General features: G+C 45.6%; 1 protein-coding gene across 1 annotated transcript in view; it reads right to left on the bottom strand.

Annotated features, from left to right (window-relative positions):
* The window catches only part of gpr153 (G protein-coupled receptor 153), a 54,762-nt gene that overhangs the window by 5,649 nt on the left and 23,750 nt on the right, over positions 1 to 25,363 (bottom strand). The window contains exons 3-4 of the mRNA XM_078238519.1: positions 12,341 to 12,530; positions 7,969 to 8,153 (exon numbers count right to left, since the gene is read on the bottom strand). Of these exons, the coding sequence (XP_078094645.1) occupies positions 7,969 to 8,153; positions 12,341 to 12,530 (375 nt within the window). The remainder of the gene's footprint in view (positions 1 to 7,968; positions 8,154 to 12,340; positions 12,531 to 25,363) is intronic.

Raw genomic sequence — 25,363 nt, 5'->3', positions numbered from 1 at the left:
AAGGAGTCTCAAATAATACTGAATATTGCAGTCATCAGCAAACATCCCCACTTCTGAATTTATGATGGAGGCAAGGTAATTGATGAAGCAGCTGAAGCTGGTTGAGCCTAGGACATTGACCTAAGGAACCCCTGCAGTGATGTTCTGGGGTTGCGATGTCCAATCACCACAATAATCTTCGTCTGTGCTGCTATGACTTCAACCAGTGGAGAGTTCCCCTGATTTTCATTGACTGCAATTTTGCTAGGCACCTTGACACCACACTTGGACAAATGCTGCCTTGACCTCAAGGGCAGTCAGTCTCATCTCACCTCTGGAATTCAACTCTTTAGTCCATGTTTGGACCGAGGTCAGAAGCTGAGCGTTCCTGGTGGAACTCAAACTGGGGGCACCCGTGAGCAGCTGAGTACCTGTCACTTCATGACACTGTCCTGAGGATGAGAATAGACTGATGGGGTGGAAATTGGCTAGACTGGATTCATCCTGATATTTGTAGATGGGATATACCCGGGCAATTTTCCACATTGTCTGATAGATGTATAGTTTTAGCTATACTGGCCTCACAGACGCATGGTTAGTTCCGAAGCCTTCAACACTACAGCTGGAACGTTGCCAGGGCCCATAACCTTTGTTGTGTCCAATGTAACTCAGGGCATTGGTTGATGTCATGTGATGTGAATTGAATTGACTGTGAAGGTAGGTCCTCAGAATGCGGCCAAGGTGGATCATTTACTCAGCACCTCTGTCTGAAAAAGACTGCAATGGAGTTTTGTCTTTTGCACTGAAGTACTGGGCTCCCCCATCGAGGGTGGACATATTTATGGAGCCACCTCCTCTCATTGGTTGTTTAATTTTTCAGCACCATTCACAACTGGATGTTGCAGGACTGCAGAGCTTTGATCTGCTCGGTTGGCTATTGAATCACTTAGCTCAGCCTGCAGTTTGCCATCTCTACCATTTCGCATGCACTGTGTCGTAGCTTCACTAGGTTCATCTTACTTTCAGGTATGCAGCTCCTGGCATGCTCTCTTACACTCCTCAGTCAACCAAGGGTTGACCCCCTGGCTTGATAATAACGGCAGAGCGAGGGCCATACTGGCCCACGAGGTTACAGTTTGTTTTGGTGATATATGAAGTGCGGGCATGGTGGTTGAGGTGCACTTGATGATTCCTGGGATGAGAAGGCTACCCAATGAGGTGGGATTGAGTAGAATGAGCTGATATACTCTGGCGTTCAGGAGAATGAAGGGTAATCTCATGGAAACGGATAAAATTCTGGGAGCTCTTGACAGATGCTGAGAGGGGGATCCCCTTGGCTGGAGAGGGGATCACACCTTTGAACCAGGGGGATGGTTTCAAGATAAGTGATCAGCTATTTTAGGGCTGAGATGAATAGAAATTTCTTTCATCAGAGGATTGGGATTTGCTGCATAAGAAAGTTATGGATACTCAGGGAGGGATTTTCACAAATCAGACCTGTAAAAAATGGTGTGCAGGACCCAGATGAGGAAGTCCTGCCTCCACTTATGACATTCAATTTTTACCAATAGGGGAAAGAGTGTGGAGTTCAAACCAACCCCATTTTGACTGTTGCAAAGGCCTACACTCAAAGTGGGAGAGTCAGGAGTTGATGGAGTAAGATGTAAGCTCACCTATAGGATGGATAAGTTCTGTATAACTGTCATGATCTAAAGTTTATTAAATGCCCTGCTCTTTAAATTTATATTTAAAAAAACAGCTGTAGCCATCAAAAAACCCACTACTGGACTACGTTGATTGACAGGCCATTTGGTGGAAATTAGGAATACAAAGTGGCATCTATGGTGCAGTTTGAATAGCTCTTTTTTGACATTTCCCCAAAGGCTATCATTATGTTGTAATGAATATTTGGCGAATTTCAGAAGCTACAGTTATCTCAGCAGGGGGTTTTGAGTTCAAAGTTTGATTCACAGTTTCATAGAATCTCTACAGTGTAGAAGGAGGCCATTCAGCCCATTGAGTCTGCACGGACCACAATCCCACCCAGGCCCTATTCCCATAACCCCTCATATTTACCCTGCTAATCCCCCTAGGGTCAAATTTAACATGGCCACTCAACCTAACCCGCACATCTTTGGACTGTGGGAGGAAACCGGAGCACCCAGAGGAAACCCACACAGACATGGGGAGAATATGCAAATTCCACACAGACAGTGACCCAAGGCACTAGAGTCTATTAAAGGATTAAGTGTCTTTGATATGAGCTCTGAATAGAAGTTAATTTATTTTTATAAGAAATTCACCACTTGAGGTTTTTTTTTCACTATCAAGTGTGTAAGAGTGAGAACTGCATTAGATCGTTAGAAGTTTATTTTAAAAATCTCCACAAGGCTGTCCATGGTGGAGACTGAGTGCGTTGCTATGGAGCTAGCATGGAACGTATAGACTGAGGAGGGACATGAGTTAGCATGCAAGGTATGTCCCACAAGAAAATTACATTTTAGAATAGTTTTAGACTGAAAAACAAAGCAAATCAATTCCGCGACTACAGCCTAAATAGTTTAATGGTATTTTAATGATAGCAAGCAAAATATTCATAAGGAGTATTTTTTTTAACCAATTCAGGAACAGCTTTTGGATTGTTTAAAAGCAAAATACTGCAGATGCTGGAATCTGAAACAGAAACAGAAAGTGCTGAAAAATCTCAGCAGGTCTGACAGCATCTGTGGGGAGAGAACAGAGCCAACGTTTCGAGACTAGATGACCCTTCAGACGAAGGGTCTGAAGGGTCATCTAGACTCGAAACGTTGGCTCTATTCTCTCTCCACAGATGCTGTCAGACCTGCTGAGATTTTCCAGCATTTTCTGTTTTTGTTTGGATTGTTTGTGCGGTTAATAACACTCTTGTTTTATCTGGAGTTCAATGGCAATTACTTTGTGAACTTTAGATTTTCCAGTTAATCAATTTTCAGATCCATTAGCAGCTGGGGGAGAAAAATGCTTCAACTGGACAGTGCAGTTTAGGATACCGACACCAGAGTTTTGGATGTGTTAAGGATTCTGGAGTGCGGAAGGTAAGGGAGCAGCCAGGACAGCATTGGAATAGTCAAGTCTGGCAGTGACAAATGCCTGAATGTGGTGGCAGGATTTTCGGAAGGCACCCTGCCACTCGAAGAGTCAGTGGGAAAAGCATCCACACCACTCACGGTTGCCAGGCAGCCATTTATGGAGCATTATCTGGTTGGAGACGAGATTGCTGCCTTCCCATCTCAGAGAGCTAATGGCCAATTAGATGTCATTCCAGTAGCACCAGCAGTGACTAGGATTGCAACTACAAGCAGTCCCCAGGTTCTAAGTCCCAGAGTCTGGGGCCAGGCAAGTGCTGGGAGTGGGATCTTATTGCGGGGCAGGGAGGTAAGGCCCAGCGTTGGTGGGCAGAGGGGTCCTGGAGAAGCCAGGTGGGTGGGAGCATCCCTGAGTGAATCACCTTAGGAGGAGGTGCCCAATGTCAAAAGGGGGCCCTGAGGGAGGCAACCCCAGGAGGCTTACCCATATGAGGCACAAAGGGGGGAAACCCACCGGGCTTGCTTACAGACACCTCTTCCTACCGGGGACCATAAAACTCTGCCCAGGATTTCAGCAGCAGATCAATAAATGCAAAGGTGGAGATGGTTGATGTCAGGGTAGTGGGCTATCTTGGTGATGGAGAGTATGTGTAATTGGAAGCTCAGATCAGGTTCAAATTAGTGGCAAGTCAGCACCTTCCCTGTAAAACATGCCCATTTATTGCAGTGTCTGCAAGAACAATGCAATCCATTAACTCAAAACAAATCAGCACAACAGAATCACTGGGTATAATGCAATCGACATGAAAGAGATAGGCAAACAATTATCATAATATACAGCAGGGCAAAGTTGAAACAAACCAAGCACGAGAGAGAGAGAGAGCTGTCAGAATCAAAACGGTTTCCTTTCCTGTAGAACGTTCATTTTTATAGAGGATATATAATAATTATTGATAACAAATGATATGACGTAGAAACCAGTGATTCTGGTAAATAATCTTTGTCTGTGTGCTGGCCACTTGTGATAAAATACTTGACTTTAAAGCACAGATTATCTTCCAAACAAAACCACTCGAGAGAAATCAAGATTCCGACATATTCCATCTCTTCATTAACACACAAGTTGAGGGGCAGGAGAGCAAATCTGTCTATATTTTCCAGCTCTTCTTGACTGAACCAAGCACCCCTTGGCTTACTTGTTGACTGATGTGGTGTTCACATGTACTGTGAGCTGCTCTGGCTGTGTCTTCCTTTATTGTCAGTCCGTGTGTCTCGATGGGCATTTATTTCAGGTTGGAGATGGGGGAGGGCGGGGCCAGTTGTTTGCAGGGACAGAGGTGTCGAGGGCGGTGGTTGGTTGGGGGGGGGGGGGGGGGGGAGGGGGTTGAGGAATGGGTTGCGGTTGACAGATCTAAAATGGGAGGAGGCTAGTACCTGAGGTACAGGAACCGCTTACAATATCGGCTAATATGGGGGGCCCGGGTGGGGAGTTGGGTGTGTCAGCTGCGGAAACTCCTTACCTTAGCATCACTTCACCTACTCGCCTACTTCCTAATTTATCTCGACTTCTTTCCTCTTCTTGTCAATCTTGATGGAATCCTACACTAGCTTCTCAATAGCAAAGGAGGAAAGCGAATGCATTTATAGCACCACTCCTGGGTATGAAAGAGCCTATAACAAAGTCAGCTGCCTGGAATTGTACCAAAGCAGCACTCCTGGGCATTCGACAGTCCATTACATGGTACGGGGCTGCTTCTCATCATGTGGCAATCCATTAATGATATAAGGCAGCTAAGGACATTTATAGGAGAAAAATGAGGTCAATCATGTCCAAAGCTTTTTGCTGCAATTCCAATTTTCCACAAAAACAGACAGTCCTAGGTGGCAACTGAGTTAGGGAGCACCCGACGGATTTAGCTTAGCTCCGTGATAATGTGTCAAACGCCAAGTCCAGGCACAGTGGGAGTATCTCATTGGCCCACTGGGGAATTCATTTTGCTGGCAGTTTTGAAATTCCTGTTTGTCTTAACATCTGTAAAAACAGTATAAAAGCATATTTTTAATCTTTTCTGCATCCAAAATACAATTGGAGAAGCCAGCTCAAGCAGAAAACAATTCCAAAATATTATAGCCAATAGCCCCCGTTTGTTTAGGGTGACACTGACCCTTTCAGACCTGGACGGTGCCGAGGGCACAGAAAAATAAAGAAAAATAAATGATGAGTGAGCTGCGAAACGCCGTGCGAAATAATCCCCCTTCTCAGGTCACCAAAGCAGTAGGAGTGAGGCCCATCAGGTTTCATGGGCAATGGATTAAATCTCAGATGGTTGTACCCTAATGAGTGCCATTGTTCTATTTCTGCATCGTTTATTTGAATGATATTTTGGAATTAAGCTTTTTTTTAAAAAAATGAGAAGCCCCGGTGAATGGGAAGGCTGAAAGAACAGAAGGCAAGATGAGGTTAATCAAGAAATATTTGCAATCAAAAGTCCATAGGTTGCAGGAAAAGGGGAAATGCAGTTCCACCGTTTTGAGATTCTGAGGAAATATTGGTTACAAAAACGGACTTTGGCCGGAATTCTCCAGGCGTTCACGCCGGCCAGATTCTCCGCTCCCACCGGCAGCGCACCCCCGCCCGCGGGTTTCCCCGCCGGCATGAGGTGGGGTCAATGGGAATTCCCATCGACAGATGCGGGACCAGAGAATCCCACCGCTAGCAAATGACGTGCCACCTCCCGTGGCTGGGAGGCCGGAGTATCTCGCTCTCAACAGAGCGAAGACATAGACATGAGACAGAACACGCGAGAGTGTATCTGGAGTGGAGGATGGTGGGTCAGAGGAGAAATTATTTGGGGGGGTAGGGAGGGAGAGCTTATGAGGGAGTAAAAGTTGAAGGGCAGGGGCAGTATTCAAATCTCTGTGGGAATTGGATTGAATTGGGAAGTAAGAGTGGATTTTTGGGGGCAGGGAATGCTTGGCGTGAAGGAGGGAAGTATTGGAGGAGATGAGGAGGTTCCATTAGACACCAGAGGAGATGCAAGTGTCTGCCAATAGATTATGATGAAGGGTGTCAGCAAGTAAAGCAGCAACATAAAAGGCAGCCCAGGAAGCATGTGAAGGAAGTTCAATATAGCAAAGCTGCAGGAGGAAGCCTGGATTGATGTAACTTTCTAGCCACTGGGAAGGTCGCATTTCAGTTTGCTTTGTATTAGATTAAAGATTCAAGAGATATTCATTCTTATTGAAGAACTTAAATTCTGAGGCCACAGCCCACAAAACCCTATTCCAGGAGGTTGAATTCATAGCCGCCATTTTGAAAGCCTCTTAAGTTTTCAAAATGGTGGATGTGACTAAGGCCGATGAAATGTAGTAAGAACAGACATTTGAAAATGTCGATAATGGAAGCCTGGAATAACAGCAATGATTTTCATTTGAATTCTCACTGCGGGTATCAATAATTACTCGAAATGATAGACTCCACTTCCAGAAAACCGCATCACTTCAACATCACCAGAAAGTGGCGGTCACCATCTCTTCCCTCGGAAATGAACTCTGTGCTCAGAAAGCAAGCAGTCGATTCCCAACACTTAATGTAATTGCTATAAGATGGATTACTCAGCCCTAACAATGACAGCCATTGCTCCTGAAATAGAATTTAAACTTCAAAATGACAGGGAAGTGGTGCAAGTGGGAAAAATCAATGCCTATTCTTTCAAGACCATCAGAGACAGGAACTCTTGAGCCTTCTTTTAACGTCTCTCTATGTTTGTTCCCTCTGCTAATCCTAATTAGTCCAGATATCTTTGCCTGAAGATCTGTGAAACAGAATCAATATATCCTACTCCCTCGTGTCTTAAGCTTCCTTCTTGCAGGATTGTGAAAATATGTCCACTGAAGTAATTTTTCAGCAGGATTCTATACATATGCATAATTATATCATTGTAAAATAATCCTGAAGAATGAAGTAAATCTTTGATTAATGTATGATTGATCAATTTACAATGCGGCGGTTTATAGATAATTGTTGTTGCATTACTTTTCAGTGAGATAGAGGCAATGTTTATAGGCCTTTGTGATAACCCCCGGGGCTTACATGGGGAATCACTGATTCACCTCCCTGTAGGACTCGGAGAATATGAGCTTCCTGGTGATTGGTAATTACCATACCAGGTGGAGCTCATATACCAAGCCCTTTATAAAGCAGGCTCCTGAGTGGGTCCATTATTGTGCTGTCCCAGATGGGACCTGTTTGTGTTCACCACAGGCTTGTGGTTTTACTTTACTTTATTTTGTGCAATAAAGCACTGTTCCTTTACAGCCGACTCCTGGAGTTATTATAACCTTAAAGGAAAATGATCCCCTGATGGGTCATTAATAGTGGGCTACATGGGCCATTAACATCATAGGTTCACTCTCTGAGATCTGTGCTAAGTGAGTCCGGAACTAGGATGGCAACTTGATTTTGAGGGAGGGAAAAGCCAACCGAGATTCTGAAACCATCCAGTGACCCTTTGCTGGAGGGTGCGCGTGGCTGGACAGGGTCAGACTTGACCACCACTTCTACCTTCTCCGGATGTCATAACCAATAAGCCTGCTGAGACCGAACGCCTATGCTCACATGTGAAGAATGGAAGATTGGCAGCTACTGTCCATGGAACTGCGTCCAAGACATGTCAACATCTCCAGGGAAGGAGGAGGAACACCTTGGGGCTGGGGGTTGCAAGGGAATGGGTGAATAAAAGGAACTCAGAGAACAACTGGGATCAAAATCCTAATCTCTATGAATCATAGAGAGGTGCATGTAGCCAGCAAGCAGAATGAGGAGAACTGAAGGCAAATGGGGTTTCGATTCATTAGCTCGGAGTGAACATTCAAGCCTGAATAATGCAAACAGGAATTCGGGAATCCTTGTCGAGACAGATACCTGCAAATACTGCATTTTATCCTCTTGCATCTCTCTCATTGGGTACACCTGCGGTACACCCCTTTCCAAAGCTGAGAAGTCATACTTGGCAATGCGATCCACTGTGAGGATTTCAGTGGTGCAGTTATAATCATAGGGCCTCTCGTAGAAAGATTCAGGGTGAATCGCTCCGTCCTGGCTGTTTTCTGCAGCAACAAAAAGGAAAAATCATTTGGTGAGTTGCTTTTGATTCAAATTTGTGTAAAGCCCAACCTGCGACATGTCTTCTTCGAGGAGGCAACTTTAATCAAGCTTGAAATTAAATTAAAAAGCAATTGCAAAATAAATGTCGCCCTTTACACTACAAGGAAATGTAACAGTGCATTCTACATGGTAGGAAATCAGCCGATGTAGCAATTAAATTCACAAGGACATCTTAATGTACAGACGCAGGATGGACTAGATTGTGCAATTTGTAGAAGTGCTGCATGAGTGGGGTAATAGTAAGAAATCTCACAACACCAGGTTAAAGTCCAACAGGTTTATTTGGAATCACGAACTTTCGGAGCGCTGCTCCTTCATCACCTGGTGAAAGAACAGCACTCCGAAAGCTCGTGATTCCAAATAAACCTGTTGGACTTTAATCTGGTGTTGTGAGATGTCTTACTGTGCCCACCCCAATCCAACGCCGGCCTCTCCACATCATGAGTGAGGTAATGTTCAGTAAGGAAGTTATGCACCATGTTAGGGACTTTGTACACCCTAAACTATACACAAAATAGGGATTTTCCATGGATCGGATCATATGCACAGGAGCACAGCCCAGGGTGAATCATCAACTGAAGCTTGTGGTTCAAGATCCACTCCGAAGGCTTGAGCACAAAACTCAAAGCTGAAAGGCACTCCAGTGCACTACTGAGGAAGTGTTGCACTGTTAGAGGTGCTGTCTTTTCGGTGAGATGCTAAACCAAGGTCTCATCAATGATCTTGTAAAAGATCCCATGGCAATTTTTAAAACAGACAGTGCAAATTATATCCACTGTCCTGACCAATATTTATCCCTCAATCAATGTCACAAGAATAGATCTGTGTTCATTACCACATTAATGTTGGTGGGATTTTGTAAAAGATCCCGTGGCACTCTTTAGAACAGGAAGAAGTCTCACAACACCAGGTTAACGTCCAACAGGTTTATTTGGAATCATGAGCTTTCGGAGCGCTGTTCCTTCATCAGATGAGTGGAGGTAGGTTCCTGATGAAGGAGCAGCACTCTGAAAGCTCATGATTCCAAATAAACCTGTTGGACTTTAACCTGGTGTTGTGAGACTTCTTACTGTGCCCACCCCAGTCCAATGCCGGTATCCCCACATCTCTCTTTAGAGCAATAGATCATATACTAATCAATATTTATCCCTCAATCAACGTCACAAGAATAGATCTGTGTTCATTACCACGTTAATGTTGGTGGGATCTTGCTGTGTGCAAATTTGTTGTTGTGTTTTCTCCAGTACAAGAGTTGCAGTTTAAAAGTATTTAATTGATTGTAAAGCACTTTGTAGCATCATGTGGTCATGAAAGGCACCATATAAATGTCTTCTGTGGTGTACTGCACTGAATAAAACCAACACATACTTAGCTGCTGGCAGCCACTATTGAACTAACTTTATTTACACTTCCCCAACAGAGAGGGCAGCAGAGAGGGCAATATAACAAAATGTCACAGAAGACCGAGGGTGGTAGTGGAAGGGTCTTTTTCCGGCTGGAGGCCTGTGACTAGTGGTGTTCCGCAGGGCTCTGTATTGGGACCTCTGCTGTTTGTGATTTATATAAATGATCTGGAAGAAGGTGTAACTGGGGTGATCAGTAAGTTTGCGGACGACACAAAATTGGCAGGACTTGCAGATAGTGAGGAGCATTGTCAGAAGCTACAGAAGGATATCGATAGGCTGGAAATTTGGGCAAAGAAATGGCAGATGGAGTTCAATCCTGATAAATGCAAAGTGATGCATTTTGGTAGAAATAATGTAGGGAGGAGCTATACGATAAATGGCAGAACCATAAAGGGTGTAGATACGCAGAGGGACCTGGGTGTGCAAGTCCACAGATCCTTGAAGGTGACGTCACAGGTGGAGAAGGTGGTGAAGAAGGCATATGGCATGCTTGCCTTTATAGGACGGGGCATAGAGTAGAAAAGTTGGGGTCTGATGTTGCAGATGTATAGAACGTTGGTTCGGCCGCATTTGGAATACTGCATCCAGTTCTGGTCGCCACACTACCAGAAGGACGTGGAGGCTTTGGAGAGAGTACAGAGGAGGTTTACCAGGATGTTGCCTGGTATGGAGGGGCTTAGTTATGAGGAGAGATTGGGTAAACTGGGGTTGTTCTCCCTGGAAAGACGGAGGATGAGGGGAGACTTAATAGAGGTGTATAAAATTATGAAAGGCATAGATAGGGTGAACGGTGGGAAGCTTTTCCCCAGGTCGGTGGTGACGTTCACGAGGGGTCATAGGTTCAAGGTGAAGGGGGGGAGGTTTAACACAGATATCAGAAGGACATATTTTACACAGAGGGTGGTGGGGGCCTGGAATGCGCTGCCAGGCAAGGTGATGGAGGCAGACACACTGGGAACGTTTAAGACTTATCTAGACAGCCATATGAACGGAGTGGGAATGGAGGGATACAAAAGAATGGTCTAGTTTGGACCAGGGAGCGGCGCGGGCTTGGAGGCCGAAGGGCCTGTTCCTGTGCTGTATTGTTCTTTGTTCTTTGCTCAGACCTTGTAAATATACGAGGGGGGCGATTCTCCCAAAAGCATTCACGGTGTCGAATTCGTGGAAAAACTAGAGTAAATCCTGTTGGTTTTTTCAGTAGGATTTTCAATATGAATCTCCAACACTCTGTGCACTGCTGAGTGCCCTAGCGTGAATCACACTGAAAATCAGAGGCTGGGACCTATTCCCGCTGGAGAAGCCGGCTGAGTGCTGAGCGGGCCACTGCGCATGCACTGATCTGTCAGCGCTGAGATCGGCCTCTGCACAATCACTGGCCAGCCCCGTGGTCCTGCACCGCTGCCCTACCGACCCCCCCACGGCCCGATCGCTAGCCCCCCGAGCATGTCTGGACCCCGACCCTCCCCCCACCTCCCCGCGAGCCTCAATCTCCCACCGCCCACCCAATCCACACCACCAACAGTCCCAACACCGCCCCCCCCCCACGCAGTGCCGACTGCCCCCCCTGCAGCACCAATCCTCCCCCCCCCCAAAGCAGACTGCCTCCTCCCGCCCCCCCACCCTGATGGCTAGCTCCAGTCGCTGGCCTCCCTCCCCCGACCCACCGATCTTGAGTGAAGAGTGGTAGCGGGACCCCTCACCCCCACAGATCGCCCCCTAGAGGCTCTGCCCCATCAGCCCCCATTCCGGCCTGCCCCCTTGGCACTGCCCCATGCCCCCGGGCATTGGCACTTTGCCCCTTTGGCAGTGCCAGCGGACCAGGCTGGCATTGCCAAGGTGGCAATGCCCAGGGGGGCAGCCCCATCCATTGCCTGACCCTATGGGGGGCCCCAATTGTCCCCCCTTCACTCCAATGGGGTCAGGCCGCCAGCTCCCTGCAAGTGGGTAAAACAAAGGGCTTTGACAAAGGGTCATCTGGACTCGAAACGTCAGCTCTTTTCTCTCCTTACGGATGCTGCCAAACCTGCTGAGATTTTCCATCATTTTCTCTTTTGGTCCCTGCAAGTGGGGAGCTATAGTAATCCCTGCTGGAGGGGGGGAGAGGCAAGTGGGCCCGGAGACTTCAGTCCCTGGCCCACCAATGGGATTTAAGTTATATTAAAATTACCTGCTGCATTAGCACCGGAAATCCGGCGCTGGGAGACATGCGGAGGCACGGACGCCCAACGTGAATCAGCTGCTGCTGGAGTCTCTTTACCTGCTGCGCTAAAAAAGCAGCGCAACGGGGATGGGAGAATCGCCCCCTACATTTTTGCCCCCCTGTCTGCAGTCTTGTAGGAAGCTGCATCATGTCCTATGTACAGAAACACCAGAGATAGGATCATGTGCTACCACATCGAGGTACTGCAAATATTGCATTGCACACGAGAGAGCAAAAATGTCTACACTGGGCAATGTACTAAACAACAGCACTGTACAGGCTGGGTCTACACAGTGGTAGTACTCAAATTGGGTGTACACAGTGGTCCTTCATGGGTTGAGTGTATGTCACACAAGCTCCTCAGATGAATTGGGGGCAAAGACTTTAAATGGGCAAAATCTACAACACCTGGCTGAGCCTGATGCTACTTATGATATGGCACTTTCAAACTCAGCACAAAGATAAATTCAAGACATTAATTGATGTTAACCAGGAACAGAATTCATTAAAGGAGGAAGATTACCTTCATCGATTTCATCATTGGACATGATAGCTACACATTTTTCCCAGACGCTTTTTACATCAGCTCTGTAGCGGTCACAAGCCCAAAGGAACAATGGGAGGAGGATGGACTGGACGATGGAACACCACAGGAAACACAACACCATCCAAGTGTAAGAGGTGTCATACTTGAGGCTTGCAAAACTCACCACCTGCAAAACAACAAGAAGAAGTTTACTTGAAATCTGAATAGCTCAGGATCAATCCAAAACACATCTTCCATTGCAAACTTATCTTTTATCTTGTTACCTCTTCACACTCTCCCCACCGTCACCCCTCCTTTACCAAAAGCTCTCTTGGGGTGCAGGCCTGCAAGATCTTGACCACATCCTGGTATTTCACCCAAGACGGCCAATCATGAATGAATCTAACCTGTGAGATGTATTGCACACGAGACAGAGATGTCCACACTAGGCCATGTACTAAACAGTGGCACTGCACAGTGGTAACACGCAAATTGGGTGTACTCAGTGGTACTTCATGGGTTGAGTGCATATCACACAAGCTCCTCAGATGAATTGGGGACAAAGACTTTAAATGGGGAAAATCTTTCAAACATGGTTGAGTATGATCCAGGAGGTGAGGCTGGCCTGTCCCCCATTCTAATATCCACACCCAGTAGGAACTGGAAACAGGAGATCCTGGCTGAATTCCCCTCCTTCGGAAATAGCAGCCAATTGTTACTAACTCTGTCCTGGCTGGGGATTCCAGTTACATACTCAATTTCATAATTCACCCACAGGGGTACAGCACAAACCGCAAACTTTATATTTAACACAAAGATGGAAATGATTTGCTGGAGACAGGTATGATTTGCAATGATGATGACACCTAGCTTCCCAAACTGACTCCTTTCAAAATAAATCACACTTTTTAATATACATCTCCTAGTATATCTTCTCTCGCACCTGGGAACTCCTTAATCTAAACTAGAATATAAAAGCCCTCCCCTCTGGACCTTATTTCTATAATCGTTTCTATCACAGAATTAGGCAGGGTAGACTCAGAAAGTATATTCCTCAGGGTGGGGGAGTCCAGAGCTGGGGATCATAGTTCGAGGATAAGGGGTAAACCTTTTAGGACTGAGGTGAGGGGAAATTTCTTCATCTGAGAGTGGTGGAATTCACTACCACAAAGTAGTTAAGACCAAAAGGTTATGTGATTTCAAGAAGAAATTAGATATAGCTCTTGGCATTAAAGAGATCAAGGGATATGTGGGGAAGTGGGGGGTCGGGGTATTGAATTTGATGATCAGCCATGATCAAAATGAATGGTGGAGCGGACTCGAAGGGCTGATGGCCTCCTCCTGCTTCTAGTTTCTATGTTATTGATTGAGGTAATTAGGGCCTCTCCTTATTATGACGGCAATAATGCAATTGTAACTCCAGTTGAAAACAATCGGATTGTAGCAAGGATGTGCCAAAATGGTCATGATGCTAAAATAATTCCTTTCCCCAGCTATTTCTCTCATTAAGAATAGAATGAATGATGGTTTGAAAACGGAGGCTGTGATCAATTTTGTTTCTAACCGCCTTTGAACAAGGAGTTCTATCTTTAAGGCATTTAACTTTCTCACCATTTCCCCTTTTTCATCAGACAATCCCTGGAATTCCATAATACTATCTTCAGATAATCTAAGAGCGCAGAATAAGGGCTACAGGCTCAAACTGCTGAGAGACAGATTTAGGACCAATGTCAGGGTGGAATTGAGAGATCAAGCAACATTTGGAATGGGTTTCTGGGTAGCGGAATGAAAGCAAAAATCATAAAGTCATTCAAGCTTCTCTTAGATGTTGATGGGGAATGGTGAAGACCTTTTACTTGGAGTGATGGGTGGATGGAGCATTTTGAGTGTGCGGGTGATTTATTCAAGTGCATGGGTAGCAGTGTATGCATGGTAACGTAAAGGGGCTGACCCGGCCCACATGACCTCCAGGCTAATGTGCAGGATTGTGATCATGCAGTTTATTGGTGATCAGTATTTATCCCAGGATCTTGTGATCTTTAATCTCTTTCGAAACTGTTTTGTAAATGGCCAATAGCAGAACTCTCATTCGACAAGCTATGAGTGGCGCCCCCCCATGGCCTGGGATGGCTCGAGATTTTCTCTCTCTCCTAATGAGAAAGGAACCCGGAATTCTCTCTGCCCCTCCCAGTGTCCAGAACAATTTGACACTGGCAACTCATCATACCCATTGCAGCACTCACACTAACAATTTTCTCCCCTCTCCTTATCATGCAGCACAGATACTGCATGACCATTCAGTACATTGGCCAAGTCGCCATCGTTCATTCACGAAGATTGGCAATAAAGTTTGCCAGCCTAGTTCGACTGGAGAAACGCCTCAACTTGTTCGATCCCAGAAGTCAACTGAAGTGTCCATTACCCCCATTTAATGCAGGATTGATGAAGGGAGCTGCCAGCACAGCTTCATTGGCCTGAAGAAGAAATTGATTCCTATTACACTAATGGATTCTGTTTATTTACAAAGGCTTTCATGTTGAATTTGCAGAATAGCTGTTCAAAGAGTTACTTAAAATTATTACTTGGAAGACTTGATTTTAGAATCAATCCAATAATAAAAGCCATGCCAAGATCACAGCTCACAGTGCCATGCCCTTCGTAGCAACAAGTGACTCATCCCTTCATGATCTGGGACCTTACTGTTGCGTGCAGTGAAACCAATGAGGATAATATTGGATTAAGTATCAAAGCATATCAGTGAGTCACGGAACAACAAAGCACTGTTTCAAAAATACAAGGTGACAGTAGTATAGTTCCTGACCCCCAGCTCGATTCATTGACAGAGACTGCCCTCCCTGAAAACGCAAGGCAGACAGCACGGTGGCACAGTGGTTAGCACTGCAGCCTCACAACATCAGGGACCGGGTTCGATTCTGGCCTCGGGTCACTGTCCGTGTGGAGTTTGCACCTTGTCTGTGTGGGTTTCCATTGGGTGCTCCAGTTTCGTCCCACACTCCAAAGATGTGCGGGTTAGGTGGATTGGCCATGCTAAATTGCCCTTTAGTGTTGGGGAACTAGTAGTGTAAATAAGTGGGGTTTCGGGGATAGGGTCTGGGTGGGATTGTGGTTGGTGCAGACTTGATGGGCCAAATGGTTTCCTTCTGCACTGTAGGGATTCGATGATAAACTGAATTATTTTATCTGGTCGTCTCTGCTGCTGTTTTCAGCCTCGATGACAAGCTGAATAAATGGATCTCTCAGTCTGTCTAAGGTTGCAGTGCACATCTCATGCTGCTACTAGTTAGCAGCACGATACAGCCTCAGGAAAAGACACAAGATAATCTCACCCAGACGCAAGTGCCGTGATAGCAGCTTAGAACATGATGTTGATAGGTGTGGGGCTGGGATACATGAAGCTCTGATTGACAAGGTGAGTGGGAGGAGGGTGGGATGTTATGGTGATACTGCAATTTGTATTTGAAAGCTTCCAAAGTTCTTTTTGTTGGTTTTCAGGACGTAGGGGAAATATAGAACCAAGGGTCACTGTTTAAAAATAAAGTTTTCCCCATTTTAGACTGAAATGAGGGGAAATTTCTTCTCAGAGGGTTTTTGGAATCCTCTTTGCCAGACAGCAGTGGAGGCTGGGTCATTGAGCTGTATTCAAAGTTGACTTAGGCAGAAAAAGGGCTGCACGGTGGCACAGTGGTTAGCACTACTGTCTCACAGTGCCAGGGACCCGGGTTCTATTCCGGCCTTGGGTCACTGTCTGTGTGGAGCTTGCATGTTCTCCCCATGTCTGCGTGGGTTTCCTCCGGATGCTCTGGTTTCCTCCCACAGTCCAAAGATGCACAGGTTCGGTGGATTGGCCACGCTAAATTGCTCCTTAGTGTCCCAAGATGTGTAGGTTAGATGGATTAGCCATGGTAAATGTGCAGGGCTATGGGGATAGGGTGGGGGAGAGGGCCTGGCTAAGATACTCTGTCAGAGAGAGTTGGTGCAGATGGGCCAAATGGCCTCTTTCTGCACTGTCGGGATTCTATGAAAAAGTGGAGTTAAGATCACAATCAAATCAGGCGTGATTTTATTGAAATGTGGAGCAGGCTCAAGGGGCTGAATGGCCTATTCCTGCTCCTAATATTAATCATCTCATTTGCTGTCCATCCTCGTTGACCTGAGAAGGTGGTCTACTTCTTCAACCGCTGCGGTCCATGTGGTAGTCGTGTTCCCAGGATGGTGAAGGACACGGAATTCCAGAATTATATCCCAGCAACAATAACGAAACAGTGGTAAACATCACAACAGTTGTGGCCTTGGAGGAGATACAGTTTCCAAGATCTTACTGCTCTTGCCTTTCCTGTGGTAGGGTTTGCAAGTTGCTGCAATGTAGCCTTCAGCTAAAGCAAAGCGCAGTCACAAAGTGCCGGCCAATCAAATAAACTAAATTAAACAAACTCGGGGACAAAGCAAGAAGGGCAGCCCCCAAAAAGGGAGCCACCTGAAACAAATAACAAAGAAGACAGGAAACTTAAAACATGAAAGCAAAAGGTGGTTAAAGGGGTCGATAATACACCCCAGTTCCTGCTATGGCCAATGAGCAAGGAAGGCCTTGATGATGTCCGTGGACACCATATGCCCCCTCTCCAGGGACACCTGGCTGTGAATATAACACAGTAAGAAGTTTAACAACACCAGGTTAAAGTCCAACAGGTTTATTTGGTAGCCAAATAAATTGGCAGCCAAATAAATTGGCTACCAAATAAACCTGTTGGACTTTAACCTGGTGTTGTTAAACTTCTTACTGTGTTTACCCCAGTCCAACGCCGGCATCTCCACATTGTGAATATAACTGCAGTAGAGGGGCAGGCAGTCGTGTCAGACGACCCCTTGGTTGCCTATTATCTGGACCTGTTTACAGCTTGTTTGGCTAGGCCTAGGAGCCGGTTCATGAGGAGGTCCTCTGTCTCCCCCGTCCCACCCCGCAGGGTGACAGAGTGCCCTAGTAGAGTGGTTGGAATTGAAATCAGTTTGTGGGTGTTAAACAGGCAAACTGGCTTTACCTGGATGGCATCGAGCTTTTGTTGCATCTGCACCTATCTAAGCAAATAATGAGCATTCCATCGCACTTCTGACCCCAACCCTTTGGGAATGGGCTGGTGTTGAGTGGTCAGGAAGTGAAAAGAATTTGGCTAAGGATACGACATGGAGGAACTCCAGCAACAACCTGCTGGGATGCAATAATTGGCCACTTGGTTAAAAAGACAAGTTTTCATCGGCAATCCCTCATGTTGAGGATGGCTCTCCCTCACGGAGGAATGGAAATGAGATGTTGGTGTTGGCTGCTTGATTCACAGATGTCCTATCTTAACCTTGCAGATTCTCTCACAATGAGGACATTGGTGACTGGTAGAGATGGAGGTGGATTGTGGTCATAAGCAGCTGCCTCTCTATCCATCTTTCCCACTCTTGTATTCCGGTGGTGGTTCTTGTTCAGTGAAAGGCCTTGACAGCATTATGGTGATGGATCGCCATTTTGGCAATGATCGGGCATCTGCTTCACAGGTGTCAATGTTAATAGCGTAGATCTTCATGAAGGCTTTGAGATTGTCTTTTGAAGTGTTTCCTTTGGCTCCTGTGTGAGCGTCTTCGGGGAGGAAAGAAAGATTATGGGCGGGATTTTACAGCCTCACTCGTCCCAAAACCATAAAATCCCACCCGAGGTCAACAGACCTTTCCATTGCCCGGCCCTCGCCCGCTCTGATTCCTGTGGTGGACGGAGCGGTAAAATTCCGACCAGAGCGTGGGGCAGAGAATTCCAGAACTCAGGGTCTATAGCTGCCAGTGGTGATGCGATTAAAATAGGAGACAGTCAAGAGGACATAATTGAGAGCGCAGATCGCAGATACCTTGGAGGGTTGTGGGGCTGGGAGAGATTATAAAGTAGCGGGGGGGGGGGGGGCGGGGAGGAGAAAGCTTTGAAGGGATTTGAAAACAAGGATAAGCATTTTAAAATCAAGGTGTTGATTAATCAAGAGCCAATCTAGGCCAATGGGCACAGAGATGATTTGTGAGTGGAACATATGCAAGTCAGGGCACGCAGACAGCAGCATTTTGGATCACCTTAAATTTAAACAATGTAAATCATGGGAGACCAACCTGAAGTGTGTTGGAATAATTAAGACTAGAGATAACATAGGCATGGACAGGTTTTCAGCAGAGGTGTTGAGGCAGGGTGGAATTCGGTGATGTTATGGGGGTGGAAATAGATCCTTCATAAACTTGAGGCCGTCCAAATCTCTGCCGCTCACGCCTAAACTCGCAGCAGTTCGCTGATCACCCCCGTGCTAACTGACCCACGTTGGTTCCTGGTCAAACAACATCTTGATTTTAAAATTTTCACCCTAGTTCTCAAATACCTCAATAGCCTTAGACCGTAAGACACAGTAGCAGAAGTAGGCCATTCGGTCCATCTCTTCTGCTTCGCCATTCAATGAAATCATAACTGATCTGGTCTCATCTTCAGCTCCAACTTCCTTCCTTACCCCATAACCCTTGATTCCCTCACTGATTAAAAATACCCATCTCAGCCTTGAACATACTTAATGACCCAACCTCTTCAGCTCTCTACAGTAAAGAATAAAACAGATTCACCAGCCTCAGAGAAGAAGTTCTTCCTCAGCTTTGTCTTAAATGAGTGATCCCCTTACTCTGAGATTATGCTCCCTGGCACCTAGACTCTCCCACAAGGGGAAACATCCTCTCAGCATCAACCCTGTCAATCCCCCTGAGAATTTGTTATGTCTGAATAAGTTCACCTCTCATTCTTCTAAACTCCAATGAGTACAGTTCCAACCTATGCAACCTCTCCTCATAAGAAAATCCGTCCATACCCAGAATCAGCCTAGTGAACCTTCTCTGGACTGCCTCCAATGCCAGGATATCTTCCCTTAGATAAGGGAACCAAAACTGTTTATAGAGAGGCCTTGCCCCTCCCTATCCCCGTCATCTCATCCAGCCCCACAACCCTCCCATATATCTGCACTCTTTAGTTATGGCCTCCTAACCAATCACACCACCATTAGTGGTCATGCCTTCAGTTGCCAGGGCTCTACGCTCTGGAATTCCCTCCTGAGGCCTCTGTCTCTTTACCTTGCTGATTTCCTTTAAGAGATGACTTTAAACTTACCTAAAAGTAAAAAGTAAAGTTTAAAGTTTAGTTATTAGTCACAAGTAGGCTTACATTAACACTACAGTTTCCCTGAGCAGACTTTTCCTTTTCTTTTCCACAATAAATGTTTTTCTTTATCCATTTGTATGACATAGGTGTCGCTGGCTGGCCAGCATTTATTGCCCATCCTTAATTGCCTGAGGGCAGTTGAGCGTCAACCACATTGCGTGTAGGCCAGACCAGGTAAGGGTGGCAGATTTCCTTCCCTAAAGGACATTAGTGAACCAGATGTTTTTTTTCCCAACCATTGACAATGGTTTCACGGTCATCAGTAGATTCTAAATTCCAGGTATTTTTTATCGAAGTTAAATTCCGCTATCTGCTGTGGGGGGCGGGATTCGAAACCGGGTCCCCAGAGCATTAGCTGAGTTTCTGGATTAATAGTAATACCAGTAGGCCATCGCCTCCTCCTATAAACTATAAACCAGTTATAAACCATCTTTCACTTTTGGCAACACCCCGAGATACTTTGCAAGACAAACTCCAGCAGAAAGGAAGGGAGAAACTGTTCAAAATTGGTAGAATGCGTGGCCAAAAAAAAGTTAGCTTTGAAAACTGTGCAGGACCAGGAGATGGTTGAGAGGGAGTCAGAGTAGCAGCCATTATACAGAATGTGGTCGCCTTGACATTAATAATAGAAGCTCATTTTTTGGTAATCATCAAAAATTTAATTTTCAATTAAAATAAGTGCGTTGAAATGCTTAGCTTAGCTTCAACTTTTTATTCATCTTATTTTATCGTTATTCTTTTTCTAACAGGTAAGGTCTGCTTTATTTTTCTTTTATATGTTCAAAAGTTTCCAATCTCCTATTTTTCCTGCTGTGTGTCCCCATTTTGGAGTAATTTTTAGCCATCCAAAATAGTAGACTCCCCAAAATTGACACACTAGCATCAAAGGTCGATAAAAACATGTTCAAACCAGAAGTTAAAGCTTATTTATTAGTCACAAGTAAGGCTTACATTAACACTGCAATGAAGTTGCTGTGAAATTCCCCGAGTCACCACAGTCCGGTGCCTGTTCGGGTCAATGGACCTAACCAGCACATCTTTCAAAAGGTGGGAGGAAACCGGAGCATCCGGAGGAAACCCATGCAGACACGGGGAGAACGTGCAAACTCCACGCAGACAGTAACCCAAGCCAGGAATCGAACCTAGATCCTTGGCGCTGTGAAGCAGCAGCGCTGACCAGTGTGCTACCGCGCCACTGCTGATAATAAAAACACTCTGGATGGTAGCTGCTGAACTTCGACCTCTGAGAGCTGGGTTTCCAAGAGTTTCACCAGCGTACATTTTCCACTTGCCCTCAGAGTTTTGAAGAGTGGCGCATGTCACACCATAAGATAGGAACAGGAGTAGGCCATTCGGCCCCTTGAGCCTGCTCCGCCACTCAATAGGCTCATAGCTGATCCAACAACATTTCTCATGTCCACTTTCCTACCCTTTCCCAGTAACCCTGGATTCCTTACTGATCTAAAATCTATCGATATATATACACAAGAAAAGTGGTCAACTTGTATTCCGATTGAATCAAATCACAGGCAGTTTCTAACCACAATGTAAGCTCAAAATGCACCCCAACAAACAGTTCAGATTGATGGGACAACAGTCTCTTCTGAACTGTTAAAAGTCTTACAAGACTTGTGTTTGGGGTAATTCGAAGTGGACATGGGCCCAAAGCACCACAAGGTTCCCGTCGGTGCTAAGGAGAATGCTCAGTTTGAGTAACAAAAGGAACTTCTTACAACATTTACCACTGTTCTGCTTAGAGAAATCAGAAACATCTGGAATACTGCGAACAGTTTTGGTCCGCTTTGGCATTGGAGGCAGTCCAGAGAAGGTTCACTAGGTTGATCCTGGGTAAGGAGGGATTTTCTAGTGGAGGAGAGATTGAGTACAGGTTGGGCCTATGCTCTTTGGAATTTAGAAGATTGAGAGGCGACCTTGTTGAGACATACCAGATTCTCAGGGGGCTTGAAGGGCAAATACTGAGAGGATGTTTCCCCCCTTGTAGAAGAGTCTAGGACCAGAGGGCATACTCTCAGAATAAAAGTTCGCCCATTTAAGCCAGAGATGAGGAGGAATTTCTTCACTTAGAGGGTAGTGAATTTATACCACAGAGGGCTGTAGAGGCTGGGTTGTTAAGTATGTTCAAAGCTGAAGTAGATAGCTTTTTATTCAGTAAGGGTATCAAGGGTTACGTGGATAAGGCAGGAAAGTGGAGTTGAAGATTACATCAAATCAGTCATGATCTCACTGAATAGTGGAGCAGACTCAAGGGGCCTAATGACCTGCTGCTGTCCCTACATCTTATGGTCTTATGCAATGTTTGGTCAGAGTACTGAAAACTGACTCTGTGCCTCACATTGGAAGCATCTTGCGCAGTGTGACTCTGCTGAAAATGGAAAGAGTGTTCCATTTCCCAGTGCCAGCATTCCTTCTTAAGCACAAACTTGGCCAAAAGAGTGGAGAGAATGAGCGAAGGCCAAAGATAACAAGTGAGACAGAGAATCTGGGAGAAATGGAGAGAGAATGAAGAACAGAATGGGTGAACAGGTTGGCAGGGCAATGCTGTATGACCTTTGCGAGACAAGCCCTTTTCACATAGAATATAAAGAGTCTGTTGTGGACTAAAAGAAAGGTTTGTATTCACCTTCATCACATCGCAGAAACAATTCGAGGGAGATTCACAATCAATTGCTTTGAAGTTTGTTGTTGCTTAGACAAAGGAGGCAGCCATTTGACACATGGTATGATCCTGCCAACCATGTGAAGATGAGTAATCAATCAATCTGTTTTTATTAAATGGTTGTGGATGAGGGAGGAATATTGGATAGGGCACTGGGAATCGCAGAATGCAGCAACACAGAATGAGATCAATCAGAGCATGGTGTGTATGTGCCAGCTCTTTTGGAAGAGACATTCAAGTAATCACACGGCCCTGCCCTTTCCTCATCGCTTGCTATTTTATTTTCCCTTTTCAAGTAGATATCTAACTATTGAATCCACCTCCATGACCCTTTCAGGCAGTGTCAGATCATAACACACTGCATGAAAACATTCTCATTTCCCTCCTGGTTCTTTAGTCTTGTATTTTGTGTTTTATGGCTGAGTCTTTTGTCAGCAGGGTATCAGTTTCTCGCTACTCGTTCATCCCAAAACCTTTCATAATTCTGAACGCAGCAAAATTTTGACTTGTTTGTTGGGTCGCACGGTGGCACGGTGGTTAGCACTGCTGCCTCACAGCAGCAGGGACCCAGGTTCGATTCCCGGCTTGGGTCACTCTGTGTGGAGTCTGCACGTTCTCCCTGTGTCTGCATGGGTTTCCTCTGGTTCCCTCCTACAGTCCAAGAGACATGTTGGTTATGTGCATTGGCCATGCTAAATTCTCCCTCAGTGTACCCAAACAGGTGCCGGAGTGTGGCGACTAGGGGATTTTCACAGTAACTTTCATTGCAGTGTTAATGTAAGCCTGCTTGTGACACGAACAAATCAACTTAAGTTGCACATCAAGACACTTGATAAGTACACAACGCATGTTTGACAGCATGTCAATCAGATGCTGCGATGTTCAGACTGGATGACTGATGACAGGTGATGCATTGCACCCACAAAAACAGCCTCCACGTGCACCCAGATCACTAACAGTCTGCCTCACAAAGGACAGGAGGGCTTTGCAGTTTCGATGTATCTTTCCAGGTTCCAAGGTGCATCTAAACCGAGTTCTGCAGGTTCTCAGCACTCAGGATGGAAGGAGAACAGGGAAGGGGTTTGCAGGTTGAGGATGAGCAAACCATGGCAGCAACCCAAGTAGCACTGGCAGTCATTTGGGAAGAGCCACTTCACCATTCTCCCCTGATGGTGGGCAATGGAGGAGATTTAAGATGCAGGGGGGGAAGAAAATGTAGCTTTCTTCCACTTTCCCCTCCTTTCCTGCAGGCACTGACTCTTGCCGAGATTTCTTTTTATTCATTTATGGGATGTGGGCGTCACTGGCTAGGCCAGCATTTATTGTCCATTCCCAGTTGTCCTTGAGGAAGTGGTGGTGAGCTGCCTTTTTGAATCATTGCAGTACCTGAGATTTCGGTACGCCCACAGTGCTGTTAGGGAGAGAGTTCCAGGACTTTGACCCAGTGACAATGAAGGAATGGTGATATATTTCCAAGTCAGGATGATGAGTGGCTTGAGGGTAACCTCCAGGTGATGGTGTTCCCATGTATCTGCTGCTCTTGTCTTTCTAGCTGGTAGTGATTGTGGGTTTAGAAGGTGTTGCTTAAGGAATCTTGGTGAGTTCCTGCAGTGCATCTTGGAGGTGGTACAAACAGTTGCCATTTTTTGTCGGTGGTGGAGGAAGTGAATGTTTATGGAAGGGGTAGCGATCGAACTTGCTGCTTTGTCTTGGATGGTGTCAAACCTCTTGAATGTTGTTGGAGCTGCACTCATCCAGGCAAGAGGAGAGTATTTCACCACACTCCTGACTTGTTCCGTGTAGATGGCAGACAGGCTTTGGGGAGTTAAGAGGCAAATTACTCGCAGCAGGATTTCTAGCATTTGACCTGCTCTTGTAACCACAGTAGTTATATGGCTAGTCCGGTTAAGTTTCTGGTTAATGGTAACTCCCAGGATGTTGATAATGGAGGATTAAGCCATGGTAATATCATTGAATGTCAAGGGATGGTGGTTAGATCCTCTCTTGTTGGAGATGCAGATTCACCCAGTGTTAGAGGCATCAGATACCTCATCGTAGCGGTCTTTCTTCAAGCGTGAGACTGAATGCTAAATGTTGAAAGTTCTGCACAACAGTAGCGGTGACTTTGGCTAACTATCTGTTCCTTGCTAATGGTCACATATCCTACCCAGGTAGGGTTATTTGATGGCACTCAGGGATGGAGCTTGGATGAATATTCTCTTTCCTGGACCATGGGTTCTGAACTCAGTTCTGGAACAATAATGCTTTCTCAAATAATAGCAGCTTGGCCCCAATCAGGAATCAACCCCGATATTCGTAAGTAATATACTTCATTTACCTATTTATATCATATGAATTGGACTGCTATTTAATAGGTATTCCCCAATTATTTCACGCAGTTTTCTGTAAGTCACAAGTATGACATTCAACATATTTTTTTAAGCAGAAGCTAAATAATAAATGTCATTCTTTTGTCACGCTTTGTCGTGGTTAAAAAGAAGTGAGGTTATAGAAATGCCGTACGCATGTGGTATAGCAAATATTGGGCAGTATTGTTATTTGCTGAATGACTTCAGTGGGACACCATTTCAGACAGATACTCTTTTCAAATCTTCAAATCACGAGCAACATTGAAAAGTCAGAGGACTAAAAATAAACAAGGGCAGAAAAGAAAGTAACACAGAACTGACCCGATGATCCATCATCATTAGAAGCCAACGGGAAGCAGAAACCAAAAGCAGTAAAAAGATAAGGCCATTAGCCCCGACGTGTTCAATTGATCCACTCAGGGAGGTGGGCCGATCGATGAAAAGGATGACCTTGTTCAGTCCAATGATCATCTTCACCTGAGTTCTTTGTCTACAGGCTATTGGCTATTATTTCATAGAATCATAGAATCCCTACAGTGCAGAAGGAGGCCAGTCAGTCCATCGAGCCTGCATTGACAGCAATCCCACCCAGTAACCCCATGTATTTACCCTGCTAATCCCCCTGACACTAAGGAGCGATTTAGCATGGCCAATCCACCTAACTCACACATCTTTGGACTGTGGGAGGAAACTGGAGCACCCGGAGGAAACCCATGCAGACACGATGAGAATGTGCAAAT

The sequence above is a fragment of the Mustelus asterias genome, chromosome 22 (assembly GCF_964213995.1).
Source record: "Mustelus asterias chromosome 22, sMusAst1.hap1.1, whole genome shotgun sequence".
NCBI classification, from domain to species: domain Eukaryota; kingdom Metazoa; phylum Chordata; class Chondrichthyes; order Carcharhiniformes; family Triakidae; genus Mustelus; species Mustelus asterias.
Note: the sequence above shows the minus strand (reverse complement) of the source record. Positions and strands in the feature narration are given on the sequence as shown.